At 38.9% G+C, this 15,633-nt stretch overlaps 1 protein-coding gene across 2 annotated transcripts in view; it reads right to left on the reverse strand.

Annotated features, from left to right (window-relative positions):
* Positions 1–13,917, reverse strand: part of znf281a (zinc finger protein 281a) — a 28,370-nt gene extending 14,453 nt beyond the window's left edge. The window contains exons 1-2 of one of the 2 annotated variants that reach the window (XM_022672904.2): positions 13,717–13,917; positions 2,201–2,785 (exon numbers count right to left, since the gene is read on the reverse strand). In XM_022672904.2, coding sequence (XP_022528625.2) covers positions 2,201–2,692 — 492 coding nt within the window. In that variant the 5' untranslated portion in view covers positions 2,693–2,785; positions 13,717–13,917. Of the gene's footprint in view, positions 1–2,200; positions 2,786–12,685; positions 13,200–13,716 lie in introns of those variants that run through there. The other variant, XM_022672911.2, reaches the window with a different exon arrangement.
* Positions 13,918–15,633: the final 1,716 nt, after the last annotated feature.

Genomic DNA, 15,633 nt, shown 5'->3' on the forward strand with positions numbered 1-15,633 from the left:
TATTTATTTTATTTTATATTCCACCAACCATACAATAAACGCACTGAACCGTGGGGTTTATACCAAGGTGTAAACTGAACCGTACATTTTCTGTACCGTTACACCCCTACTGTTGAGGTAAATGTATAATTAAGACTTGTTGAGGTAAATTCACAATAAGAAATAGACTAAGGAAAATGTATAATTAGAATAGCACTGCTAAGGGAAAATTATGACTAAAATTGCACTGCTGAGGTAAATACATGATAAAAATAGCACAACTAGGATAAATGTATGATTAGAAATGTAATTTTTTAGTCTGTTTAGTCATGTAGTGTAACCAGACAGAGAACAGAATGACTCAAGGCTGAGTTTTGCATATAAACGTACTGCTGACTGACACTCTGTTACGAACAGAAACGGTTAGCCGGTTAGCCAGCTGCCGGAGGCTACAGCGTGGAGACCCAGGTGCTGCGTCTCAGAGCCCGGAGTCATTTCCTCCTCACAGCCGTTCATTCAGCAGCAGAGGCCATCAGGAAAAAAAATCTTTACAGAGAATGAACAGCTAATCATCCAATTAGTGCTCTCATGAGCTCGTCAACAGCTCCATGCTCCCAGCATGCAGGCAGGAGGCCTGAGTGAGTATGCATGCCTCTACATGTCACTGCCTTTTCAGCCAAGCTTACCTCATTCCCTCATTCAGAACGGAAGCTAGATGACACTATTCCAAGAAAGTGGAGTTTATATTTCACAGCTCCGGCTCATCTTCAGATTTACTGCTTTGTTAGAGTCTGAGCTTCAGAGCCAACATGCGGCCACTTCAGCTTCTTATTCCATAAGAGGACAGAAGATGAGAGGCACATCAGTGGAGCAATGACCAATAACTAACCCTGTCCTGAACCATCTCCTCAAAAATGTGCTTTACTTTAAATTGTGCTGCTGAAACTTGGCTGATCCCAACACTGTGAGCTGACTTAAATTCTCAAGCAAACTAAAAGCCCTCTTCTCAAGGCGGTTCTTTTTTTTCTATCAAATGAAATCTAGAACTGGACCTGTGTAGCATGTTTAGACCATTGGTGCTGTATCCAGCAGACTTGCCCACATTCGCACCAGTTTTGATTGGAACCAAGTATACACCACTAATAAAAGGGTACTGCAAAAAAAAAAAAAAAAAAAAAAATACTTTTGCAACTTGGAAACAATATGGAGGAGAATGCAAAACACCAAACCGACTGACCAACTTGTGCCAAAGAAAAATGGCATGTCTGTCGTCTTTTAAAATTAGAGATGCATCAAATATTCAGCAAAAAAAATGATTTGGCCAAAAAGGCACTTTTGCTGTTCAGCCAAATAAGTCAAAAGGCTGAATAATTTACACTGAACCATATCGTTATTTTTTGATAGGTCTGCTAGGATTAAAAATACTTAGTCTTTCCTTAATATTTTTAAATGAGTTTGAGATTATTATTATTTTTTTTTAATTTGCATTTCTAATTAAAACTTTTGATCATACAATAATCATAATTGATGTAAAATATAAAAAAAAATCAGGATATTGATCCAGCACTATGACAGTCACATACTAAAAAAATAATTTGGTATCAACTGGGAACACTTTCTCCAGGGTACTTTTGGTGAAAGTGCACTGAAGTGTTCAAAACCAGATACATGATCAAGAGTTTCCCCCAGAAAATGTATTATCCAAGGCATTTCCGCATTGTCAAGGCGGCCGCCTCGCCTTACATACTGCTGCAGGAAATCCTGCAATCTGATCATAGAAGGATCATATTTGTAACAAAAAGGTGGGTTTGACATTAGGGCTACAAAGATTAGTCAAACTAATCAACAATGTTGATTATTTAAATTTGTCGACTACAAATTTAATTGTCAACTAATCGTTAATTTGTACAAGTACCACAAAGTGCTCGGGACAGAAGCGCAATAGTAGATGGTTAAATGGCTCACTTACACAGTTTACACTCAACTTAATCTGTCTCTCCAAAAGTTCCCAAACAACAGATTACACATTTAATTACTAAATATTAGTGCTTTTCACATTTAAACAACATTTAGATTTTTAAATGTATTTTGAGAGATTAAATGTAATCTTTAGCTGTTTCTCATCTGAAAGCTTAAATGTTTGTTTGAGTGGTTAAATTAATGTTTCACTATTCAAGAGCCAAAATGTTGTGCCTTATCAATATTCACAACAAATACTTACGTTTCCCAGGCTGAGGTCATGTACCAGCAGGTTCTGATGGTTTCCCAGTGACATCTCCAGCATCTCTCCAGAACTCCTCCCATCTGATCCGCCCCCACCCCCCGGGTACATGGGTAATCTGTAGTCATGTTCCGACACCTTCTCCTGCTTAATGCCCATGGCGTGCACATAGTCGCCTACACCTCCCATCATGCCTCCACCAGGAGCTCCACCCATCAGTCCTCCTCCAACCAAGCCCACTCCTACTCCTACTCCTCCACCACCACCGCCGCCGCCACCACCACCTCCTCCACAGTCTGGCGAGTCTCTCTCCTTCTTCAGGATCATCTCGTGTGGTTGCAGTTCAGCCATGACTGTCTGGCTGGCCAGGCGGGTGAAGCTGGTAACCGGGGGCAGGTGGCTGAACATGAGCATGCCTGGGCCGAATCCAGCGTCCATCCCTCCGCCGGAGCGAAGGAACTCGTTGCCGAGTTTGTCCTGGATGAGGCTCATGGTGACGAGTAAAGGCTCCCACACAGAGCAGAGTGACTCTTACACTGGAACAGACACCAAGGGGGTCTTCAACACAGGGGCAGCGCTCTCATCCTGACAAAAAGAGAGAGAAAGAGATGCAAACAACTTTTTAGAAATAGGAAAAAACACAATTCCAAAAAAAGGTGATGTGTTAAACATAAATTAATGTAAACAAAAACAAAATGCAATGGTAAGTGAATCTAATAAACCCATATTTTACTCATAACAGTATATACAAACACATATTAGATACTGAAAGTAAATTTTAAAAAATCTATCAAAAAACCCTCTCAATTTAGAACATTTTAGCAGCGCGACTCAAAAGAAATTGGAACGTGGCAACAAAAGTCTGGAAAAGTACGATATTAACCGACATTTTTGCCAGGCCGGCAGTAAAGAGGAGAGTTGTTAGAGGGTAAAAACAAGAGTCTGTTTAGAGTCTGCATTGTGGAAATATTTACATGACATATTTGAAACTATTTAAAACTATCACAGAAAGTTCTGTTCTGGCAGTAGGATCTCACACCTTTTCTTTTAAATAACAACCACTAAAGAGTAGGGAGAGAAGGATATACTGATAGATATATTGTGAGATTTTTACCACAGTAGTGGAACGTCACAGCTTCCCAGTTTAAAACAATATATGGACTTAGCAACCCGTCTTGCCCATAGTGACAGCAGAAGAACTGTTCTACTGTGTCCGTTTTGGGCTATTATACAACACTGGAATAATGCCACACTTCAAGTTGCTTTTATGAAAATAGAGACATGACCAAACTAAGCTATACACTTTATTGTACATTGTTTCATATTGGTTGTCAAATTATGTGAAACTGACACCAATAAATCCAACAACTCCTGATATTTCCTTATTATTTAGGTGTATTTTATCCTCTTTAGTAACACAGATGACATGAAATATCAGAATTCTCTTGCAATACCGTATTTTTCGGGCTATAAGGCGCACTTAAAATACTTATTTTTTCCCAAAAATCGTCATTGCGCCTTATAATGCAGTGCGCCTTGTGTATGGATTTTGCTTGTGTTTACTGACCTCGATTTTTATGTGGTACACGGCGCTCTGTTGTGCAGAATTCCTCACCCACGCCAGAAAAAGATCCCCCTCTTGGGCTAGCGCGCGGTTACCTTTGACTGCCGTACTGCCTCTCGGCTGTGGTTCAGGGTAGCTAGTTTCCACTGTAGCTCCGTGGCCAGAACAAGGTGCCGGTAAACTTTCCTTTCCACCCGTTCTGGGGTAATAGCACAAACTGTTTCTTTTTAGCGCCCACTTCTAAGTAAAGTTAACCTCTTAACACGCGCTGGCCCACCGGCGGGCCAGAAATATTTAATATTTCATAACTGGCTGTGTTTCTGAATAGTTATGAACAGTTACAGGTTCAATATAGACATCCAATATACCATTTTAAAGCTTAGAATCTCTGCTTTTGAGCTATTTAGCCTATTTAGCGGAATATCCTTTCAGAAAATAAACATTTAGGGCGAAATATGCCTTGGTTATGATTTTAATAATTCATAACTCTCATATTTGCGTTTATCGTTCGTCCATATTTCATCGAATGCGGTCATGTCATACACCATTCGAACCGTCTGGCTCTCCGGATTCCAGAACTGTGCTTTTACTGTAGGATGTATGTTTCATGAATTAGAGCTGCGTCAGAGCGCATGTTTCCAGTAATAAAAGGCTCTCCTTTTCTCCTGGGGTAACCTCCGGTCACTGCCGCCACCCCCCGAACACACACCCGCGCTCAGCCACAGGTCCTACCTTCAAAACGCGTCCAGACTAAAGAGAATCCATCAATCCAGTCTCCTGTAATCCACAGTTATATCCAAACAGCGCTGGAAATCACTTCATCCAGAAATGAAACTTATCCAATCTTTATCTCTGTTTTAAAACCGTTTTATTCACCGAATTCGGCACAACACGCTATTATAGTCAGAAGCCTCGCGGAGTAATGCGGTACTTGCTGTGCTTCAAGTAGTATTATGGTCTGTCGGAGCGTTGCGGCTACCGTTGTCAGGAGCCTCGCGGAGTAATACGTACTTGCTGTGCTTCAACATAATATTATGGTCTGTCGGAGCGTTGCGGCTACCGTTGTCAGGAGCCTCGCGGAGTAATACGTACTTGCTGTGCTTCAACATAATATTATGGTCTGTCGGAGCGTTGCGGCTACCGTTGTCAGTAGCCTCGCGGAGTAATACGTACTTGCTGTGCTTCAACATAATATTATGGTCTGTCGGAGCGTTGCGGCTACCGTTGTCAGTAGCCTCGCGGAGTAATACGTACTTGCTGTGCTTCAACATAATATTATGGTCTGTTGGAGCGTTGCGGCTACCGTTGTCAGGAGCGTCGCGGAGTAATACGTACTTGCTGTGCTTCAACATAATATTATGGTCTGTCGGAGCGTTGCGGCTACCGTTGTCAGGAGCGTCGCGGAGTAATACGTAAGTTACTTGCTGTGCTTGTTGATTTATTGCTCAGAGATGTTGTTATTTTTCACAGATATTGTGAAGGATTTATTGCTCAGTTATTGTTACTGATATAAATAAAGTTTCATTTAGTGCGCCTTATAATCCAGTGCGCCTTGTGTATGGACTAACACTAAAAATAGACCGTTCACTCATCGTGCGCCTTATAATACGGTGCGCCTTATAGTCCGAAAAATACGGTATATTGATATTCACAGTATTGTGATATTGTGATTCCCACCACAACTGAGGTGTGCATTCAGAATCGAGTGAAGACTAACGCTAATGCACACACAATTAGGGCTGCCACAAACGATTATTTTTATAGTCGACTAATCACCGATTATTTTTTATGATTAGTCGACTAATCGGATCATACGTTAATTGAATATAAAACACAGTTTATCACAATAGAATGCAGCTGCTATTATACAACCAACATTAGATTTCAGCTATATGCTAACTAAAAATAAAAACAATTAAAATCATAGTTCATTAAACCTTTAATGAAATATGCAGCTTGTTGTAACAGACAATTATTTTACTGTTTAGCATAAAGTGTAAACAACTGTGTAAAATAAGGATAAGGCACTGGCATTTATGAAACATCTCAACCGTGAGGTTGTTTGAACTATTATGAAAAAAAAGTATATTAATAAAAAATGTCTCTCTGTCCAGATATTGTGTACATTACCGTACACAGGGCAGCGGTCTGCACAGATCTGATTGGCAGAGGAGAGCGTTTGGTGATTTTACACCACACATGACTGATCTGTGAGTTTACTGCACCGAAAAGCACTGAAAACAGAAGCCACTGTCAGAATGAAATCCTTCTCTGTAGTTTATCGGTTTGGGACGGCATTTGTGACAACGTCTGGGTCCGGATCCGGATCGTGGTCCGCCTATTAGTGACCTCTGTTTTAAAGCTATCAAGATGAGTAAGTTAAGTACTAAGTTAACGCTCTGTTTACGCTAATTTTAGCAGCTAAATAGCAATTTAGCTTCTTCGTCATTTAATCAGCCACAACATGCCTCCTTTTCAGGTGCTCGTGCATCGCGGTTGTGCTGCCGAGGAAGGCAAGTTCTTCATTGCAGATATTGCATTGCATGCGTTTCACTTTTATTTTCTTGGTGATCCCACACTTTTGAGTTCTGTAGCGGGGTAGCCATGAAACCAGAGCCTGTCTGTATAATGTCCTGAGATGTCGTCCACTACCTACCCCGGTTTCCACTACTGCGCATGTGCGTCCAGGACAGAAAGGCAGTCGCAGCAGTTTGGAGAGAAAAACAAAGAAAAAAACAAACAAACGACCAATCGACTATTAAATTAGTCGTCGACTATTTTAATAGTCGACATAATCGTGACTAGTCGACTAATCGTGGCAGCCCTAGTGTGCACCACAACGCACGCGCACGCACACTCGCACACACACACACACACACACACACACACACACACACACACACACACACACACACACACACACACACACACAAAAACACACAAAAACACACAAAAACACACAAAAACACAAACACACACAAACACACACAAACACACACACCACTTGACTGTACAACTTTAATGGCACTGAGAGCTGAATGATGAGGAAGTAGAGACAAATTGGATTATAAGATGTTAAACACACTATAAAACAGTAATTTTATCAGCGTAAAATCTCCTTATATAAGCTGTTACTAAAAATAAAGTGTATGAATAAATCTTACTTCAGTATTAGTCAGCAGCACATCATATTTAACCTGTGGGGATTGACTATTTATATTACATACAGCTCTGGAAATAATTAAGAGACCACTTCAGTTTTTGAATCAGTTTCTCTTATCTTGCTATTTATTAGTATATGTTTGAATTAAATGAACATTGCTGTTTTATTCTATAATCTAGACAACATTTCTTCCAAATTCCAAATAAAAATATTGTTAACAGAATTTATTTGCAGCAAATGGAAATTGGCTGACATGACAAAAAGATGCAGAGCTTATTGACCTCAAATAATGGAAAGAAAACAGGTTTATATTCAAAGTTTTAAGAGTTCAGAAATCAATATTTGTCCTCCACCAGTCTTACACACTGCTTTTGGATAACTTTATTCCACTCCTGGTGCAACAATTCAAGCAGTTCAGCTTGGTTTGATGGCTTGTGATCGTCCATCTTCTTCTTGATTATGTTCCAGAGGTTTTTAATTTGGTAAAATGAAAGACACTCATAATTTTAAGTGGCCTTGTATTTTTGTCCAGAGTTGTACAGTATTAACGGTTGCTAAGTCAGGTTCGGGTTGGAGGTGTCCCGTTCTCACTTTCCCAGTCTGATGTCACAGAGTTAGCAAGCTGTCATGCTAATCCGTTGAAAGAAGCTGACTAGATAAATGAGAAATTTAGAACTGCTAGCATGTGCACCACAGACCAAGATTTGGTAACCTTCATTTTCTGTACTGAAAAATAAATAGAGCCTAGATCTCCAATCAAATGTGGAGCCAATCAGCGAGTCTCTGTGTATTTAAGACCTCCCGCCAAGCGGTTTGGTGGTCCAAGTACAAGTAGCTAACTGTTCTGAGAGCTGTTCAGCCCTGTAGTGTAAGAGAGGCCAATAATGATTAATTTCAACACAGTAAGTTGCCACTTTTGAGACACAAGGACCCTTCAAAATAAAACCTACTAAAATTACTTTAAGGACGCACAGGAACGTGTGTGTGTTTCATTGAGAGCACAGATTGTGCGACAGGGCCACGCTGGTCCTCAGGGACGGCAGCCGCACGCTCTTTGATCCAACCATTAAGTGCTTAGCTGCATTAATCACACAGGCTGGTGGGTCAGCCAGACAGAGAGGGAGCCGCTCACATGCTTATACTCACACACTTCAGCTGCTCCTTTAAACAGTCTAGCCTACTTTAAGAATGTGGGAGGATTACACACCACACAATAACCTGCAACCTAAACTTACATAATATATCAGTATCACTATCATCATCCTTATAATCACTGCATAAGAAAATAAGAACAGAAAACAAATTAACTTTCACATGCTGATTTTCTATGGTCATTAGTACTAATGCAGAAACCATTCTGAATGTTTTGGTAACGGTTACATTTAGCACAGGTGTCTGATTTAGGGTTTATGAAACTGCTGCTAATCTTGTCAGTTTCATACTTAGAAGAGGGGAAGAAAGAAATGAAGCATGGCCCGTCAAGCTTTAAGGGGTTTAGAGGTCAAGCAAGTTCACGCAACAGCAGAAACAATGGCCTCCTATTGGCTCGATTTTTTTTTAAGTGAATGTCATGTTTAGTTAATCATGACACATTTCAACATCAACAACTCTACCTATACACTTTTGCACAGGAAATAACAAGTATAATTTATAGAATGATGGTTTAAGTACGTATAGGATGATTCTTCTAAGACTGGTTTTGAACTTATGACAGAAATTAATAAGACGCCTATAAAAGATTTTTTTTTTATTATTATTTTTGACCAGGGAAATGCATGGCATGATATTAATTAATTAATTACCAATACGATTTTTTTTATTTAAAACATAAAAAAAAACTACCAAGATTAAATAAGACATTTTTTTCTGTGCATCCTTAGATTTTAACTTTCCTTTATAGCTCATATTTGGGCTCCTGTCCTAAAATATCAGAACATTATTATTTTTCTGTTGAAGTTATAACACTGCAGACGATTTACTGTATGTCAACAGTAGGTCAACTTTACAGAAGAAGAAAAAATAAACAATCTTAACTTTTTAATGGAAGTCAAGGTTATAAGATGGCAAACTAAATAAAAATATATAAAATAAATAAACAGAATTTAACAATAAAATATCAGAATTAATCACGAATTCTCACATCTGTGCATTCCAGAAGTTTGGGTTAGAAAACAATAGTATTGTATGTAATAATAACACTAATTTGTTTGACACAATAAACAAACAGCATATTGTGATAATTTTTTCTTTTGCAGTTTATATGCAAACACTAAATATGCTGCACTTTATTTTTATGTTTTGGTATATTTTTTATTACTTTATTTTTGATACTTTTTGTTAAATTACAACTACTTCATAAATAATTAGAATCTGGGTGAATTACTGGTAATGAAATAGACTTAGGTTGGGCAGTATGATGGTAACATGAACTATAGGGCAAGACATAAAATACTTAACAGCTTAACTGAGGTAAATCTTGTTCTTGGCCACAGGAAACCAGGCCATGCACTGGAGATCAGATGCACAGAGAAAACTGGCTGGTGTTCTTTTTTTTAACATTAGGGATTAAGGAGGTGTTATCAACACAAACATAGATGTTCAGCCTACATTTATAATACAACTTTGTACAACAGGCTAAAGAATCCCACTGAAGTCCTTCTCCATAGGTCTCCAAAAATATGGATGGGAATAAAGATACATAGTGATTTTTCACCAAATGTGACCTTATTATGGCCTTATGTAATTTTCTTCTAAATGGATTTCTGGATTTCCTAATTCCCATCCTGATTTGTCACCAAATGTGTTATTTCTATAACCTTATGTAAATTCTTTCTAAATGGATTTCTGTATTTCTTTATTCCCATCCATATTTTTTTTCTCCCAACAGGACTTTTTTGAAAACGTATGGATATATATTGTGCAGCCCTGCCTTGAGATGTTTCAAAATTACTGTATATTGTTGCATACATAGCTTATTTACAATAATACGCTTAAATATTAACAATGCTGACCTCTATAAACATTACAAATATTCTGTGGTGTAAAAACACATCCATAGTCTGATTTTTCTTAAGAGCAAACTGAAGGAGATTTTTGGGAAGACACTGGTTAATGCGCCCCAATCTTTTCTATGGAACCAAAAGTGGTTCTTCTATGGCATCATTCAAAGAACCCTTTGTAGCACCTGTATTTTTAAGAATGTTGGTCTAGGTGTTAATACAAAGCCTTGCTATTCATTTGACACTAGGGATTTGGCTGCACATGCACAAGTCAGACGAACAGTCGCTGATGTGCACGGATAGCGCTTCTTAAGATTGACTGGTCAATCACGCTGAATTATTTAGTCTTACTCCAAAGGCTTTAGAGTTCAGACATTCTCACCAGTACAAATACAACCAAGCCTAGTGTGTTATCTACTGGTTTATCCTTATATCTGCCTGCTCTGACTGCAAACGGTCAGACTGCCACAATCTTAATAGTGCTGTTGCATCTGTAACAATAGCGTAACACACAAATTCAATACAGAACAGAACACCACAAAAAGTGGGAAGAATAAACAGGGCTCTGCACTAGGCTAAAAGCTAATGCTACCATTTTACCATTTCTTCCCATTGTCTGCTCCTTCAACAACAAGCCTAGCTCAACCATATTGGAGACAAATGCTCACCAGAAAGAAAATTACCAGCTTATTGTTTTTAACTGGTAAGATTCAAGAAAGCCAAACCCAGTGAAAGGAGCAGAGAAAGGCTAAAAGCTTACTGGATACAAACTCTTACGCTTACGAACAGATCATCACACTAAATGGACAACAAAACATACCAATACAACTTAGAAAAACACAGGAATAATGTATGTTATTTATTCAGTATATAAACTAAACAAAATGTGGGTTCTATGTTTCAGGATTCGTTAGGATCTGTGTGTTCGTGTTCCCTCTGCTATTGGATCAAACAAATCTACTGATTTTAGGAGAAACTGTAGGGTTGGACACTGGAGGAAAATAATGAATTAATTTAATCAAGCCTTTTTTTTGATGTAGTTCTTAAACCAATGTTGATACTCACTGGTAAAAATATTAAGCGCAAGTGAAAATTAAACAAATATAATCAAATATCAACTTAAAATAAACTTTCACACATCCCGTTTCAAACTGAACAGTATCAAAAGCAACTTTACAACATTTCATAGCAGTTATGTCAATGGAACAACAGGAATTATGTTTGTATTGTAACAAGTTCACCCAACCGATCACAAACGTAACAGCATCATCTTCTGTGTCCTGCAATAAACCTACCAAAAGAACCACCTGAAGGATGGCAGTAATGAAGCAATAACTAGTAAGTAAAATTGAGGGGTGAGTTTTAAGGAGTTTAGAGCACCTATGTATCAATTAAATTATCAATATTTGACTTCACAAATTAATACGATACAAATAAAAACATACAATATATCGCAATATTGATATACTGTCCCACCCCTACACTCCACAAACATTACAAGTTAGTTTCATAGTAATTACTGAATCAATTGTAGTGCACACAAAATACACCAATTTGTGGCAAATATCACAAAGTTTACAGCACACAGAACCAAATATACTGATATATTTATACTTACACTTTCATAGCAGATACTTTAGTAGATTCTTTAGTACATTCTGAATAATTTATAGTATATACCTCAATGTTAGTAGATACTTGACTGACTAAGGATATTTTTTTTATAGATATCACCTCATTTACACTGGACACTGAATTATATAAAATAATAATACCTCAATTTTAGAAGTTGGCAGCTATCAAAGTTCTTAAAAATAGGTACATATTGAACATTATTCCTCAACCCAACAACCATCTGGTCATCATTTGCAATCACCTACAGTACACTGTACAAGTTAGTAGTTACTGAATCATTTACTGTAGACACTAATCCAATTCATAGAAGCTACTGAAAAGCAGGTCCTAGAGGTGAAAATTAATTTATATTTGATACTGAATAACTTCTACTACATAACCAACAATTTCCATTCGATACCAAATCATTTATAGTAGCTAATAACTCATTTACAGTAGATAAATCATTTGTAGTTCATACCGCAAAATGTTTAGTAGATGCTAAACCATTCATAGTAGATACTGCATAATTTGGCAGATACGCAAACAAATATAGTGAATATGAATCATGCATAGAAGATGGCACATAATTAAGCAGATACAGAATCTTATATTGTAAATATGGAATAATTTTTGAAGACAATGAATCAATTCATAGTAAATACCACATAATTTAGCAGATATTGAGTCATATATAGTAGTTACAGACTCGTATATGGTGGACATGGAATCATTTATTCAAGACACTAAATCATCAGTAGTAGATACCACACAATTTAGCAGATATGGAATCATATATAGTAGATCTAAAATCATATATGCAATCATCTTAAGAAGACAATGAATTATCCATAGTAGATACTACATAATATGTAAAAAGAACCTTATTCATTCAAGTTAGACGCCACATTTTTTAATGTATGTACTGAATTATTTATTGAAGGTATTGCCTCATTTCTACTGATCAATTTACACAAGATAGTCAGTCATTTATAGAAGTTACTGAACAGCAGGTTCTGAAATTAAAACTGAAGGAACAATATGACTCACTACCTAAAAACCATCTATCCATCCACAACTCAATCCATCCATGCACCCAGCTACTCATCCTTAGTCACCAGCAATAAACCAAGCAAATTACCTACCATGCATCACAGCCTGAAGGAGGAAGGAGGTACGGTACAGTCTAGTAAAGCCCATCTGAACTAAATCCAGACTCCAGAGTGAGCAGCAGCAGCTGTGATTGAGCAGATTTGGGTCTTAAAGCACAATAAGGGGAGCTGACTTCACGAGGCTCTGGCTCTTTGTGCATTGTGTGCGGCGCAGGCTGATGCAGCTGGTATGTAAATAGCTAACCTAGGTTAACCTACTGCTGCTGCTGGTTGTGGAGCTCATGTGGATGGATGCATTAGGCACAAACCGTGCTAGCCCGTCCGTCAGTCCGAACCAGAACTTTCTCCAGCAGCAGACATGGAGCGCGTGCACCAGCAGCACTGGATACTGATATTAATGCAGCTATTATTACTGCAGTGCTGTGCTATGCTAATAACAACACAATGCAGAGGCCCTGGTCAGCCATGCTAATCTGTTAGCTAGCTGCTATGAAGCAGCAACGCACGGCAATTAAACAGAGCTGCGATAGCAATGCATGGAGAGAGAGAGAGAGAGAGAGAGAGAGAGAGAGAGAAAGAGAGAATGGAAGACGAGAAGAGAGATGGAGAGAGAGAAGAGAGGAGAGAGATTGAGGAAGATTAAGAAACGAGAGAAAAAATGGGGGGTATAGTAGAAGAGTGAAAAAATGCAGAAGAAGAGAAAGAAACAGAAAAGAGAGGTAGAATGAAAGAGAGAGAGAAGGAGAGAATGCGAGTGCGTGCGTCCGAGCGCGACACAGAGCACGCGCTACACAACACATTCGCAATAAAGACGAAAAAATAACGCAGAAAGCAGCCCGCGCGCCCGAGATAAGTAAATAAAGTGTAAATAACTAAAAACAGAACAGAACCGCCTCCCTAACTCATCTCTCCCCGCCGAACTAAAGTCCCCGCGGCGCTGCAGCAGCGCTGCGCTCACAGCCCGATGCTAACCGGCTAACGCTAACGCTTTGTTGTCTCGCGCCGCCGCGCCGTCCCGAAGCCCCCGCGCGCAAGCACACACACACACCACCGGTGCAACTTACCAGCGCATGGCCGCCGCTCGCGCTCCCGCTGGCCTTCCCGCCGCTCTCCTCCTCACGCTCTCCGTCCCGCTCGCTCGGTCGGTCCCTCGCGCCCTCCCCCGCGCGCCGCTCTCCTCACAGCCCTAAAAGCGCTCTCCCGCAGAGCCTGCGCTCCTCCATGTTGCCCTGGCGCGGGGGAGTGTGGGTAACGGGGGGAGCCGGACGGGTCCCGCGAGGAGACACGGAGAGAGAGAGAGAGAGGGGGGAGAGGGGGAGAGGGGGGGGGGGGTAATGTGAGGAGAGATAGAATGGATAAGAAGTAGATAGAAAAGGGAAGAAGAGAAAATGAGTGAGAGAGGGATACAGACAGAGAAATAGGTGAGAAAGAAAGAAAGAAAGAGAGTAGAGAGAGAGAAAATAAATAAAGAGAACGATGTGAGGAAAGATAGAATGGATAAGAAGTAGATAGAAAAGGGAAGAAGAGAAAATGAGTGAGAGAGGGATACAGACAGAGAAATAGGTGAGAAAGAAAGAAAGAGAGTAGAGAGAGAGAAAATAAATAAAGAGAACGATGTGAGGAAAGATAGAATGGATAAGAAGTAGATAGAAAAGGGAAGAAGAGAAAATGAGTGAGAGAGGGATACAGACAGAGAAATAGGTGAGAAAGAAAGAAAGAAAGAGAGTAGAGAGAGAGAAAATAAATAAAGAGAACGATGTGAGGAAAGATAGAATGGATAAGAAGAACATAGAAAAGGGAAGGAGAGAAAATGAATGAGAGAAGGATAAAGAGAGGGAAAGAGAAGGAAATGTAAGAAAAAAAGACTATGGGGAGAGAAAGAAATATAAATAAGTTTGTATAAGAGAAAATGAAAATGAATGAGAGAGAGAGGGAAGAGAAATGGGTAAGTGAGAGAGAAAGAAAGAGAGAGAGTGGTGTAGGAGGGAAAAAAGAGAGAATGAATGTGAGAGAGAGGTAAAGAGAAATGGGGAGAAAAAAGTAGAGAAAAAGAGAATGAATGAAAGAGAAAAGAGAGAGGAGAAAGACAAAAATAGAGAGAGAAGAGTAAAAGAAGACATACAATGGATAAGAAGAAGGTAGAATAGAGAAGGAGAGAAAATTAATGAGAGGCATAACAAGAAATTGGTATAAGAGAGAAAGAAAGGAGATGTGAAAGAAAGCAACAGAGAGAAAAAGAAAATGGGTAATGGAGAGAAAGAAATAGAAAGAAGTTTGTGAGAGAGAAAAGAAGAGAAAAAGAGGTCCAAAGAGAGGGAGAGAGAGAGAGAGATAATGAAGTGAGAGGTAAAATAAAGAGAAAGTAGTATTTAAGGAGAGACAGAATGAAAAGAAAATGGATAAAAAGGATCAAAATAATTTGGTATGAGAGAGAAAGAAAGAAAGTTTGTTTGAGAAAAAAAGTAGAGGAATGAAGAATGAATGACAGAAAAATGGGTGAGAGAGAAAGAAAAAAAGAGAGTGAAGTAAGAAGGAAAATAAAGAGAGAGAATTATGTAAGAAGAGATAGAATGGATAAGATGAAAATAGAAAAGGGAAGGAGAGAAAATGGATGAGAGATGGATAAAGAGAAATTGGTATGAGAGTGAAAGAAAAAATGAGGTAAAAAATGAAACGGAGACAAAAAGAAAATGAGTGAGGGAGAGGAAGAAAGATAAAGAAGTTTGTGAGAAAGAAAGGTAGAGAAAAAGAAAGTGAATAGAAGACAGAGGAAGTGACAGGAAAAGAGAATGGGTGAGGAGAATCTAAATGGATAGGACAAAGGGAAGTGAGAAAATGACATGAGAGTTAGACAAATAAATTGAGAAAAGATGTGTAAAAGAGAAGGAAAGTGGGGGAGAGATGGGGAAAGAGAAGAGAGAAAAGGGGATAAGGGAAGAGAGAAAATAGATGCAGATAGATAGAGAGAGAGAAAAGGAAGA

This window comes from Astyanax mexicanus, chromosome 19 (assembly GCF_023375975.1).
Source record: "Astyanax mexicanus isolate ESR-SI-001 chromosome 19, AstMex3_surface, whole genome shotgun sequence".
In the NCBI taxonomy this organism is placed as follows: Eukaryota; Metazoa; Chordata; class Actinopteri; order Characiformes; family Acestrorhamphidae; genus Astyanax; species Astyanax mexicanus.